Below are 14,148 nucleotides of genomic sequence, written 5' to 3' on the forward strand. Positions count from 1 at the left end.
GACTCCCCACATTTTTTTTTTAGTTTACAACGACCATTTTTGCGCTGATTTGCACGGACTGATTTGACACCAATTTTCCCTCAAAATTTTCATACATGTGAGCAAACGCCAAAACTCCTTGAGCATTCAGTGGCGCACGTGAGCGACGGCCGATATGCACACTGTTATGCGCTTAACTTTTTATTCGATTTTGTGCGCGGTCTAGATTTGCCGTGCGCAGAACACGCGTGGGCAGTATACAATTGCACAGGTGCGTACCTGAGAGGGAACGTTGTTTGACGCAGAATTTTTTTTATAGTGATTTCTATACACTTATTGTTTTTACACTGAATTTTAACAGAGGAAATGTTTTAACAGACTCATTTTGCCTGTACATTTTTGTTCAATGACATTGTCCACATCATTTGACTGTTTCCAAGACTAAATTAATGGGAAATAAATTAAGTCAATAATTTACTTTTTTTGTGCAAAACACCAAATTAAACGTACATGTGCGTCTCTGGGATATGAATCCCCGTACCACCGTTAACCAGCCCAGCACTAATGCTGTGCAGCATCGGTCACAATGGAAATAAAAGTGAACGTTTGCCATCCATCCATCCATTTTCTACCACTTATTCCCTTTTGGGGTCGTGGGGGGCGCTGGCGCCTATCTCAGCTACAATCGGGCGGAAGGCAGGGTACACCCTGGACAAGTCGCCACCTCATCGCAGGGCTAACACAGATAGACAGACAACATTCACACTCACATTCACACACTAGGGCCAATTTTTAGTGTTGCCAATCAACCTATCCCCAGGTGCATGTCTTTGGAAGTGGGAGGAAGCCGGAGTACCCGGAGGGAACCCACGCATTCACGGGGAGAACATGCAAACTCCACACAGAAAGATCCCGAGCCTGGATTTGAACCCAGGACTGCAGGACCTTCGTATTGTGAGGCAGACGCACTAACCCCTCTGCCACCGTGAAGCCCGAACGTTTGCCAGTATTTTCTTATCAGTGACAGAGCAGGAAAGGACTAGGCATACATTTGCGGGAAAAATTCAAATAAAGTGGCCCTTCATTCATTTATTGATATATATATATATATATATATATATATATATATATATATATATATATTTATTTTTTTTTTTTCTTTATTAATATATTGTAATGTTTTCACAAAATTATACAATATATTGTCCATTAACATTGCACCACCCCTTTGAAATTTTTTTATTTCAGTTTATAATATAGTTCAGTCAATTTCAGTGTATCATTTATTAAAAAAAACAAAAACAAGAAAATGTTTATATGATAAGCATAGGTAAGGTTGTCATATCGATTTAAAAGATGAAATAATGAGTATTCAGTTAGGACGAGCATGATCTGTATATTAATTTTTTTGTACCAGTTCTTACTCAGTTACAGTGTGAATGTCATGTTGTGGCCCGCCACAACATTTTATTGCGGCATGCCGCTATTTTAATGTGACCTGCCGCATCATTTTGTAGTGGCCCGCCATATCATTTTGTCATGACTCGGCACTTTATTTTGTTATGGCCCACCACATCGTTTTGTCTTGGCCATGTCATTTTGCCACGGCACGCCGCTCATTTAATCGTGGCCCGCCAAATCATATTTGTTGTGGCCTCACACATAATTTGGTCGCGGCACACTGCTCATTTTATTGTGGCCTGCCGCTTCACTTTGTCATGGCCTGCCATATCATTTTTTTATGATTCGCCACTTTACTTTGTCATGGCCCGCCACCTCGTTTTGTCTTGGCCATTTCATTTTGTTGCGGCACGCCGCTCATTTTATCGAGGCCCGCCATATAATTTTGTTGCGGCAGGCCGCTAATTTTATTGTGGTCCGCCGCTTAACTTTGTCATATCCATTTTTTTAGGACCCGCCACGTCATTTTGTCTTGGCCCGCCACATCATTTTGTTGAAGCCCACTGCTCTTTTTATCATTTTATCGTGACTTGCCACATAATTTTATCGTGGCCCGCCACATCATTTTGTAGTTGTATGCTGCATCATTTTGTTGTGGACCGCCACATAATTTTGTCGCGGCACACCGGTCATTTTATTTTAACATGCCGCTTAACTTTGGTGTGGCCTGCCATATAATTTTTTTTATGACTCGCCACCTCATTTCGTCTTGGCCTGCCACATTATTTTGTCGCGGCACGCTGCTCATGTTATCGTTTTGTCGTGACTTGTCACTTCATTTTATTGTGGCCTGCCACATCATTTTGTAGTGGTATGCTGCATCATTTTATCGTGGTCTGCCACATAATTTTATTGTGGCCCGCCATATTTTGTTGCGACCCGCCACATAATTTTGTCGCGGCACACCGCTCATTTTATCGTGACCCACCGCTTAACTTTGTCGTTGCCTGCCATTTAATTTTTTTTTATGACTCGCCACCTCATTTTGTTCCGGCACGCTGCTCATGTTATCATTTTGTCATGACTTGCCACTTCATTTTATGGTGGCCTGCCACATCATTTTGTAGTGGTATGCTGCATCATTTTATTGTGGTCCGCCATATTTTGTTGCGACCCGCCACATAATATTGTCGCAGCACGCTGCTCATTTTATTGTGACCCGCCGCTTAACTTTGTTGTGGCCTACCGTATCATTTTTTTTATGACTCGCCACCTCATTTTGTCGCAGCATGCTGCTCATTTTATCATTTTGTCGTGACTTGCCACATAATTTTATTGTAGCTCGGCACATCATTTTGTTGTGGTATACTGCATCATTTTATTGTGGTCTTCCGTTTCATTTTATTGTGGCCTGCCACACAATTTTGTCGGGGCACGCAACTCATTTTGTTGTGACCCGCCGCTTAACTTTGTCATGGCCTGCCATTTCAATTTTTTTATGACTCGCCACATCATTTTGTCGCGGCACACTGCTTATTTTATCATTTTGTCGTGACTAGCCACGTCATTTTGTAGTGGTATGCTGCATCATTTTATTATGGTCTGCCGCATCATTTAAGTGTGGCCCTCTACATCATTTTGTCTTGGACTACCACTCATTGTCAAACTTCATCACAAAAATATATAGAATAGCGACCAAGCCAGTCTATAAAATATTATTATTCTATATTTTTACAGATGAATAAATGGCAACAGAGCCCTTCCTTGCATGAATTACAACCACTAGTATTACTGATACAAAATTTAATTATCCAAATGCAATATACTTTAATTCCAGGCCAAATGGTTGACAAACAAGATGAGAAGGACCACTTTTCTCTGGATGAAGACTCCTCAGGGGATGTTGTGTGACTCATGCCTGGAAGAACACAAAACATGCAATTAGTCCAATTGTGGTTTTGATGCGCGGGGGACTCGTAAGTGACTGCACTGTACGCAGTAATTAAGACGTTATCTCGGGTCGGTCAAAGACTTTGCTGCTGCATCATTTAGGAAGGAGATGTTCTGCTTGTGTGTAATGGAGATGCTGAGCGGGGGATTCAGGCAAGTCTCATTGTCCTCTTGCCCATTTTTTTACATCTGCTTTTTAGAGTGTTATCTGAGAACCTCAGTGCATGTCACTTACAGTTGCACCCACGTCTTCTTCTTCTTCTCTCCTTTTTCATAGAAATAGTCCCTCCCCTTCTGCTACAAAGTCAAGATGGCGATTATCGAGGTTGTTAGTGTCCACCGTTTCATACTGAGCATCTCAGTGGAGTCTTGTGTATAAGGGTGTCCCAATCCGATAATGATATCGGTCCAATATCAGCAAAATAACAAGTATCGAAAGATTTTTTTTGTATTTGCCACACTTTGTTGTGACTCGTTTTGTGACTCACCACGTCATTTTGTTGTGACGAAATGCGGCTGCTAGACGTTTGACAAGAACAAGAAAGTTTGATCATATTACGCCAAGATGCAGAGATGGAGGCAGGCATGGAGTGAGCAAACAGGATTTAATAAAGATACTAAGACAAAATCAAACAAAGGGTTCAAACCAAAAGCGCGCACGTGGGCGGATAATAAACAAAAGGCCTTTAGCATAGAAGCTAACAAGAAACAAAAAGGAACTTTAGCATGGAAGCTAGAGGTTAACAAATAGAAAAACTGGAAATAGCTAATGGCTAACAAAAACAGCTTTCTGCTACGACGACCAGGACAAGATGTAGCAGGACAGGTAATAGCTGAAATGATGCCAGACAGGTAGCAAAGACACAAGAGTGACATGAGGCAACGACAATACAACTGACAATACAATGATCCAGCCACTGACACAAGACAAAGGAGGTACAAATAGGAGCCGGCTGATTGGCAACAGGTGTGGCCAGATGCCAGTCAGCCGCAGCTGAAGGAGAACACAGCACTCGGGGAACAAGACAGGAAGCTGAAAAAGTAAGAGCACTAGACAGGAACTAAGGACAGGAAATACTAAACACACTGAGGAGGAACACAGCACTCGGAACAAGGCAGGAAGCCGACATATTAAGAGCACTTGACAGGAACTAAAAGACAGGAAATACTAAACACAGGAAACAGACAAATGGAGGGGAAAAAACTAAAACATAGACAAACTGTCAGGGGCAAGCCTGACACACACATTTATATTTATATATATATATATATATATATATATATATATATATATATATAAGGTATATATAGGTGTATATATATATATAGGTGTATATATATATATATATAGGTGAATATATATATATATATACATACATACATATACACCTATACTGGCTCACCTGCACTGGCTTCCTGTGCACTTAAGATGGGACTTTAAGGTTTTACTACTTACGTATAAAATACTTCACGGTCCAGCTCCATCCTATCTTGCCGATTTTATTGTACCATATGTCCCGGCAAGAAATCTGCGTTCAAAGAACTCTGGCTTATTAGAGAATCCCAGAGCCTATAAAAAGTCTGCGGACTTTGGAGCGTTTTCTATTCGGGCTCCAGTACTATGGAATTCCCTCCCGGTAACAGTTAGAGATGCTACCTCAGTAGAAATATTTAAGTCCCATTTTAAAACTCATTTGTGTACTATAGCCTTTAAATAGACCCGCCTTTTTAGACCAGTTGATCTGCCGTTTCTTTTCTTTTTTCCGTTGTGGAGTGGGGGGGCACAGGTCCGGTGGCTATGGATGAAGTGCTGGCTGTCCAGTGTCGGTACCCGGGGGTGGACCGCTTGCCTGTGCATCGGTTGGGGACATCTTTGCACTGCTGACCCGTCTCCACTCGGGATGGTCTCCTGCTGACCCCACTATGGACTCTCACCATTGTTAGATCCACTATGGACTGGACTTTCACACTATTATGTTAGATCCACTACGGACTGGACTTTCACAATATTATGTTAGACCCACTCGACGTCCATTGCATCCGGTCGCCCCTAGTGTGGGGGAGTGGGGAGGTCACCCAAATCTGCGGTCTTCTCCAAGGTTTCTCATAGTCATTCACATTGACATCCCATTGGGTTGTGAGTTTTTCCTTGGCCTTATGTGGGCTCTGAACCGAGAATGTCGTTGTGGCTTATTCAGCCCTTTGAGACACTTGTGATTAAGGGCTATATATATAAACATTGATTGATTGATTGATCAGCATGCGATAAAAGGCTACCTTGTTTGCTTCATCTTGGGTTCAAACCAACCCCCTGATACAAAATGTATCAACACATTCTCAAGAACTCCTTTGGTGGTCTGGGTGCATCTGTTAAAAGCAGTCTCAGAAACTTTGGAGTTATGTTGGATCAGTCAATGTCACTGTCGTTAACTGACCAAAAACTGTTTTTATCATCTCAGAAATATTTAGAAAATTAGAAATTTGTTAAGATTGAATCTGGAAATGATCATTCCCACGTTCATTTCGTCTCGTATTGACTATTGCAATTCTCTTTTCACTTTTTTCAACAAGTCAAAGCCAAAGAGGCTTCAGACTGTACAAAAGCGACTGCCAGACTTTTGACCGGTGCACCCAGAACAGCCCGTAATACCCCCATTTTTATCCAGTCTTAATTGGCTTACCAGTTAAATTCTGAATTGAGTTTAAAATTCTAGTCCTGACATTCTGGTTATGCCCCTACTCTTCAGGGTGCAGCCTCTGGTCTTCAGGCCAGGGTCTTCTAAAGATCCCAAAAACTTGTTTCAAAATCCGTGGAGACCTGGCATTCCAGGCTATAGATCCCACAGTCTAGAACAGGGGTGCCCATTACGTCGATCGCGATCGACTGGTCGATCTCGGAGGGTGTGTCAGTCGATCTCAAGCCAGGCATTAAAAAAAGACATAAAAATGAGCAATCATCAATCATACCAAGACTTCACTTTCGTCAGTTGTTTGACATTCTCGGCACCCGAGGATCTTGTGAGATGACGCTGGCTGCTGCGAGCTCATATTTAAGAAAAAAATCACTAACAGGGCGGACGCAGAGAAACACATTTTATTTCTAGAGACTCCGTACCTTCTGTCAAAACTCTAAAGACCGACTGCACAGTTCCTGTCTTCACCATAAAAGACCTGTTTCATCCTGCCTGTGCTAACAAAATAAGAGTCTCAGAAAGCTAGCGTGCACAAGCTAGCAAGCTACGGAGTTTGATGCCAATGTATATCTCCCCCGCCCTCAGCGACTGCTTTCTCACTTGCTTGCCCACCCGCACACTCACTGACGTCACTCACCTGCTGCCAGACATTAAAGGGCCACACACATATGCTACTCTCATAACAAAGTGTTTAAAAACGAGTATGCAAGTTGGACAAATGAGATGCCAAAACCAACCACTTTCATGTGGTATTGGACAGAAAGGAGGACTTTTTTTTTTTCCTCCATTTGAAAATGCGGACGTTATCAGCACCACTGTCTAATTCCAATCAATGCACGTCATCAGAATCTAATACACCAACTTATATTCTTGTCTTCATGAAAGAAAGGAATCTATGTGTGTTAAACATGCTTGTATTATCATTAAACACCATTAACTTGTTTACAAAAATGTCTGTTTCATAAATAAATAAATATAAATTATAAATAGGAATGAGGTAGATCTCCTCGACTTGGTCAATTGAAAAGTAGCTCGCCTGCAGAAAAAGTGTGAGCGCCCCTGCTCTAGAACAACTTGCACCAGTCCCTCTGTGATCTTGACTGTGTTGAATTTTTTAAGAAACATTTGAAAACTTCTCTTTTTACTGAAGCTTTTAGTTAATGCACCTTTTAACTATCATCTTTGTTCCACTTTGTGTTCTTTTTATGATGTTGCCCCTGTTTTTTTAATTGAATTTTTTACTTCCTCTGTTTTGTACAGCGCTTTGGGATTTTATCTGTGAAAAGCGCTTTATAAATAAAATGTACTTACTTACTTACATTCTGCTCCAACGGATACGAAATGCTCAGTTTTTCCGGGATCAACCCAACAATGTGTTAATGTGTGCTGCGGCATGACAAAAGCACTCTTATCACAAAGGTGTTTTTGTGAACTTTGTCACTGCAGAAAGAGCCGGGCGCCGACTTGTTTTCATTCTCAACCCAAACGACTCCTGTTGTCTCTCCACAATGCACGAATGGGAGGTAGGACCATCACCAATCTCAGTAGCAATGCCAATTGTTTTTAAGGTCACTCTCTAAAAACCGCTGGGTTAAAAACAACCAGATTTGGGTTGATTTCTACCCAGCTGCTGGGTAACTACTGGACTAAACCAACGCTGGGTTAATTGAACCAAGCTAAATTGGTTATTTATATTCAATCCAAATGCCGGGTCATTGGAACTGCAATGCTGAGTCAATTCGACTAAATCCCTTGTTTGTTTTCAGGGTTTTTGTAGTCCAAATGTCATAATGATTTATGATTCCAACAGGCAGAGGTCAGTGTTGCAACTCCTAGTTTTTTAAAATGCTGGTTTACTGGTTGGGTCACAAAAAATATCAATCAATCAATGTTTATATAGCCCTAAATCACAAGTGTCTCAAAGGGCGGCACAAGGCAGAACAACATCCGCGGTACAGAGCCCACGTAAGGGCAAGGAAAAACTCACCCCAGTGGGATGTCGATGTGAAAGACTATGAGAAACCTTGGAGAGGACCGCATGTGTCATGACCGCATTTAAAGTCATTTTTAAAAACAACTGCTAATCCTCCTCCTTTTCGGCCGGACGACCGAGGAGAATTAAAGTAGGAACACTCCGGAGGCGGAAATTCATTAAGAGGGGCGGACACACCGGCTCTCAGCCATGTGTCCGTCACACAGAGGAAGTCAAGTCCGCGGGAATTGAAGAAATTCTTCAGGATAAACGTTTTGTTTGTCAAAGATCTTGCGTTCACAAGACCGAACCTGGTGGGGGCCAGCACGTCCAAGGGCGCAGCTAATCCAGGTGGGGCCTGACACACGGCCCGTAGGTGGCGGGGGAGAGGAACCTCGAGGCGGGAAAGGAAGGCAGGAATCCAGCCAGGTGAAAAAGCTGACTGTGACGTCAAAAAACCGACGTCGAAGTTGATCATGTCAGTGGGAGAAGGGCAAATATCCAACAGTGTTTGGCGGTCATACACAAGCAGTGAGTTGACAGAGAAGAAAATTGACGCAAACAACACAAAAACGAACAGAGCTGACAGCGAAAGACGGCAGGGCAAAGCACATACTGGCGCCATCTTCTGGAAACTCAGAAGCAACGTTAGTCAAATAGTGAAAGATAAGTGTTGTTGTTGTTTTTTTAGTAACCAGCAAGCATAGTAAAGTTAGTAGAAAGACTGTGTTTTTATTACTGTGTATTTGATATGTGCCGTCTGAAATTCAACAATTTATTTTATTTATTTATATATATATATATATATATATATATATATATATATATATATATATATATATATATATATATAACTACATTTCGCTGAAAGTTAAGTATTTCATACGAGATGCCACCTCAGTAGAAGCATTTAAGTCTCACCTTAAAACTCATTTGTATACTCTAGCCTTTAAATAGACTCCCTTTTTAGACCAGTTGATCTGCCGTTTCTTTTCTTTTTCTTCTATGTCCCACTCTCCTTTGTGGAGGGGGTCCGGTCCGATCCGATGGCCATGTACTGCTTGCCTGTGTATCGGCTGGGGACATCTCTGCGCTGCTGATCTGCCTCCGCTTGGGATGGTTTCCTGCTGGCTCCGCTGTGAACGGGACTCTCGCTGCTGTGTTGGATCCGCTTTGGACTGGACTCTCGCGACTGTGTTGGATCCATTATGGATCGAACTTTCACAGTATCATGTTAGACCCGCTCGACATCCATTGCTTTCCTCCTCTCCAAGGTTCTCATAGTCATCATTGTCACCGGCGTCCCACTGGGTCATTATTGTCACCGATGTCCCACTGGGTGTGAGTTTTCCTTGCCCTTATGTGGGCCTACCGAGGATGTCGTAGTGGTTTGTGCAGCCCTTTGAGACACTAGTGATTTAGGGCTATATAAGTAAACATTGATTGATTGATTGATTGGTTGATGTATATGAAATACTCGAGTTGGTGAATTGGCTGTAAATATACACCCCTCCCCTCTTAACCACGCCCCCTGCCCAAACCACGCCTCCGCCCCACGCCCTCCACCCCCCACCTCCCCAAATCGGAGGTGTCATGGTTGGCAAGTATGCATAAATGTGACTTAACAGGTTCAACCCAGCATTTGGGTAGAACCCCCCCCCCCCCCCCACCCCCCCACACACACATTTTTTTAGTGTGTAGTTGAGCTAAACCGAAAAATGACTATAAACCTTATGCTACTGTTGTTATTAGTTGCCGGATTACGAGCCCTCACTTCCTGTTTCGGAGAAGTCGAACCCGCTGACGCGGGACATTGACCGGGCTCCAGCCGACGGCATTGTGAGGATGTTGCAGAGCTGCGATGCCGAGATGTTCCGCGGAGAGACAGGAAGCACTTACCAGGTCGCTGAGGAAACAGAACTCTGTAGAACGTAGACAGAATCTATTAAAAAGCATATTGATGTTGTTTTAGATGCTCCTGGGTGACGAAATGGTGAAAATCATGATGGAGTTAGCCGGGAAAGTGGAGCTCATCCTCAAGGTTTGGATGTTTGAGGGTTTTCTTCCTGTCAAATGTGACTTGTTCAAATATCCTTTTGGTTTTCTAGGAACCACAGGACAACATTGTTGTTCTGAGTGGCTGTGGGACCTCAGGCAGACTGGCTTTCCTTGTGGCGGTAAAAAATGTTTTTTTTATTATTTCTATATTTTTTCATGCAAATACTAAAGGAATGTTTGAGTGACTTTGCAACTTTGTCTAATCCCCTCGACTTCCACACACACTTAGGCCATTTTCGCCGGTTGAATTTGTCGCCGAGCAGCACTCAAACGTCAGCCGCCAAATCCATCAAATGTGTCCATGTGATGTTATCAATCAAAAAGACAAAAAAATAAACCTAAAACATGGCACATTTTCCAAAATGTTTTGAACATTTTGAAACTGTTGTTCTTAGGCCAGTGGTTCTCAAACATTTTTTCACCAAACTCCAGAAAAAAACTCTCCAAATACCACCATAATGTCCAACATTAAACCGCAGTAGTGTATTAGGCTTAAGTATTCATTAGTTCAGTTCAGTTTATTTATATAACATATTTAAAAACAACCCTGTGACAGACTTCTCAAGCCGTTGTGCGGGTTCTAAGGACCGTCAAGGAAGGACATAGTGGCGGCACGTTTAGACTTCTGCTTTTTTTTTTTTAGACTGCCTTTCAGTTGCTCCGCCTGCCGCTCGCTGTTCCGCTTGCCTTTCTGCATCGGGCATCGTCGCCTCTCATGCGCTCTGTCTCTCTCTCTCTCCGCTTCAGCTTCCCCCTGGCTTCTAGTCTCTCAGTCTCCCTCTCTGACGTTCACGGCTGGCGCCCCTCTATACCGCGCGAGAGGATTACTCATTTGTCCCCAGGTGCGTGATCCACGCACCTGATCTTGATTGCAGCGTCGCTCCCGGCTTGCCTCGCCTCGCCTAACCCGTTCGCTCGCCGCCATCTTGAGCCGGGCTCCAGCGTGCCCTGCCTTGCTGTCAGACTGCCAGCCACACCTCCTTGCCGCCATCTTTGGCTGGGCTACGGTGTGCCCTGCCTCGCTATCGGATTGCCGGCCACGCCTCCTCGCCGCCATTTTGGGCTGGGCTAGAGCGTGCCTTGCCTCGCTGTCGGACTGCCGGCCACGCCTTCTCACCGCCATCTTGGGCTGGGCTACGGTGTGCCCTGCCTCGCTGTCGGACTGCCGACCACGCCTCCTCGCCGCCATCTTGGGCTGGACTACAGCGTGCCCTGCCTCGCTATCGGACTGCCAGCTACGCCTCTTCGCCGCCATCTTGGGCTGGGCTAAGGTGTGCCCTGCCTCGCTGTCGGACTGCCGGCCACGCCTCCTCGCCGCCATCTTGGGCTGGGCTACGGTGTGCCCTGCCTCGCTATCGGACTGCCGGCTACGCCTCCTCGCCGCCATCTTGGGCTGGGCTAAGGTGTGCCCTGCCTCGCTGTCGGACTGCCGGCTCCGCCTCTCCACAAACCCCAAGAAGGATAAATCAAATAAAGTAGTAATATATACCTTAAAATAAGTGCAGATTATATCACCTAAGATACTCAAATGTAATAAATAAATAAAGAATAAAACGAGATACTAACTGTCTAACTGGATTTGAATGCCAGGGAGTAAAAAATATGTTTTTAGCCTAGATTTAAATCGACTCTGAGACTGGGAGGACCTAATAGATAGTGGAAGGTTGTTCCATAGTTTAGGCCCTGCCACTGAAAAAGGCTCTATCTCCTCTGGTTTTTAGCCTAGTTTTTGAGACAGCCACGAGGAGCTGGTCTGAAGACCTCAGGGTCCTGCTGGGACAACAAGGCAGAGGTTTTATTTAACCAGTATATTGAATATATTTAGCCTCTGTAACATTACACACAGTTTGAACAGTAACATGGTGCATGAATATAGGAAAATAAAACACTGTGCTTTTAATCAAGTGATTCCATGGCAGAGTTGGGTAAATATTTTGACTCGGGGGCCACATTGAGAGAAAAAATGTGTCTAGGGGGCCAATGTGTATGTGTGTGTCAAGGCGCGGACTATGGTGTGGTTTGTTTTCCCAAGGTGCAAAGCGACTGGATCGGACACGATGTGAAGGTAACGACATATTTTAATCTTAACTCAAAATAGGAACAAACGAAAGGCGCTCACAGAGGAGGAACAAAAACTTGGCTATGAAACAAAACTATTACTACAACATAAACTATGGGCATAAAACAAAACTTGCAAACTTTGGCATGAATTACAAAACTTACGGGGAACGAGAAAAGAGCATGGATCGTCAGTATAGAGCAAGGGTGTGTATAGGATGATGTCGCCAGGCTGACTGCCTGGCAACTACAGGCTTAAATAGTGCTGGGGAGCTTGAAAACAGGTGCGTGAGTTCAAATGTATCAGGTGTGTGAGTCGTGAGGACAGGTGAACTGATTGGTCGGCATGGAAACAAAACAATGGAGTGAAAAAAAACAGGAACTAATGGAGTCTTGAAGTAATCGAGCACAACTAAACAAAACATGATCACAAAGACACGACAGTGTGTATAAATTATATATACACATTTAAGTGTAAAAATCTGTGTTTGGCTCCCTTTTTTTTCAGGAACACTAATACCAAAAGTCACAATGTCGGATAAAATTCTAAAAAAGTTATGACAGATCAGCTAAAAAAAAAAAAATGGAATGGAATTTTTCAGTTTTTTACTGAATGGGACACTAAAAATGTGAATTAATATAAACAAAGTGGGATTTACAATATCAACTATGAACAATAAAACACTGAATATTAAATAAATGATAAATGGGTTGTACTTGTAAAGCGCTTTTCTACCTTCAAGGTACTCAAAGCGCTTTGACACTACTTCCACATTTACCCATTCACACACACATTCACACACTGATGGAGGGAGCTGCCATGCAAGGCGCTAACCACCACCCATCAGGAGCAATGGTGAAGTGTCTTGCTCAGGACACAACGGACGTGACAAAGTTGGTACTAGGTGGGGATTGAACCAGGGACCCTTGGGTTGCGCACGGCCACTCTACCTCTGCGCCACGCATATTAACAACATATCAACTTCTCAGACCAACTCGATATTTGTGTATCTTTTACAATCAAGCAAAACACAACAAAAATTTAACAAACGGCAACATTTGAATGCAAAGGGTAGTAAACACCTACAATATGATATATTATCACTTCTATGTGGAAATTTGTTGTAAAATTCTGCTACCGCATTTGTTCCTGACACGTGCGTTTTGGGTTGACTGCTGTGAAAACAAGCCCCACCCACTCTGTTTTGTTCCTGGTCTGAGCTGCTGTGACGTAGATTACCATAATAACCCGTATAACCCTCAAAAGCGCATATTTCAACCATTGAAACGCTTTCTATAGTTCAAGACTTACGGTATTTTAAAAACAGCACTGCACATCATAAAGTTTTGACGTCAAAGGTCTAACAAAAGTATGTAGAACGTCCGGGGGGGCCGTATTTTACCCAGGTCTGTTCTATGGCGAACAACTAGATGACGCCCGCAGTTTGAGAACCACTGTCTTAGGCCTGAACTGTTAAGATTTCTCACCCTGATCTGATACATTATAATTTTTTCTTGACATTTTGACTCAGCAAAAACATATCGAAGAGAAGTGTATCGTTGTATTGACTGTGTGTTTGTGTGTGTAGTCGAGCTTCAACAGAGCACTCAAAGAGACGCGCCGCACTGAGGTCTACTCATACATCATTGCAGGAGGAGACAGGTGTGTCTGCATAAGCGAAATGTTCACAATATACGCACTAGAGGTGGACAAAATATCTATATGGCAATACTTTTTCTAACAATATAACACTGATTTTAATGTCTTAATATGGATTTTGTCACACTGTGAGTGAATTGCTTCAGCATGGCCCCGAGATGTAGAGACGGTAAAAAGTATATTCAATAAAAAGCTAGTGCAGCTAGGGAGTGCACAGGAAGCCAACACCTATAGATTAAAAACTATGAGAGGACAGGGCTGGCACATGAAGCATTCTGTTTGGCAACCAGGAAAAGGTGTGTCCTAATTGCCAATCGGAGACAGGTGAGCGAGGCAGCGCTTAGACCAGATGAGAAGTGGCAGGAAATGAACGACAA

At 43.3% G+C, this 14,148-nt stretch overlaps 1 protein-coding gene across 2 annotated transcripts in view; it reads left to right on the forward strand.

Annotated features, from left to right (window-relative positions):
- Nucleotides 1-14,148, forward strand: part of gckr (glucokinase (hexokinase 4) regulator) — a 74,096-nt gene that overhangs the window by 29,139 nt on the left and 30,809 nt on the right. For both annotated transcript variants that reach the window (XM_061889179.1, XM_061889181.1), the window contains exons 2-6: nucleotides 7,470-7,546; nucleotides 9,748-9,897; nucleotides 9,968-10,036; nucleotides 10,104-10,172; nucleotides 13,701-13,774. In XM_061889179.1, coding sequence (XP_061745163.1) covers nucleotides 7,532-7,546; nucleotides 9,748-9,897; nucleotides 9,968-10,036; nucleotides 10,104-10,172; nucleotides 13,701-13,774 — 377 coding nt within the window. In that variant the 5' untranslated portion in view covers nucleotides 7,470-7,531. The remainder of the gene's footprint in view (nucleotides 1-7,469; nucleotides 7,547-9,747; nucleotides 9,898-9,967; nucleotides 10,037-10,103; nucleotides 10,173-13,700; nucleotides 13,775-14,148) is intronic.

Source organism: Nerophis ophidion, linkage group LG27 (genome assembly GCF_033978795.1).
Source record: "Nerophis ophidion isolate RoL-2023_Sa linkage group LG27, RoL_Noph_v1.0, whole genome shotgun sequence".
In the NCBI taxonomy this organism is placed as follows: domain Eukaryota; kingdom Metazoa; phylum Chordata; class Actinopteri; order Syngnathiformes; family Syngnathidae; genus Nerophis; species Nerophis ophidion.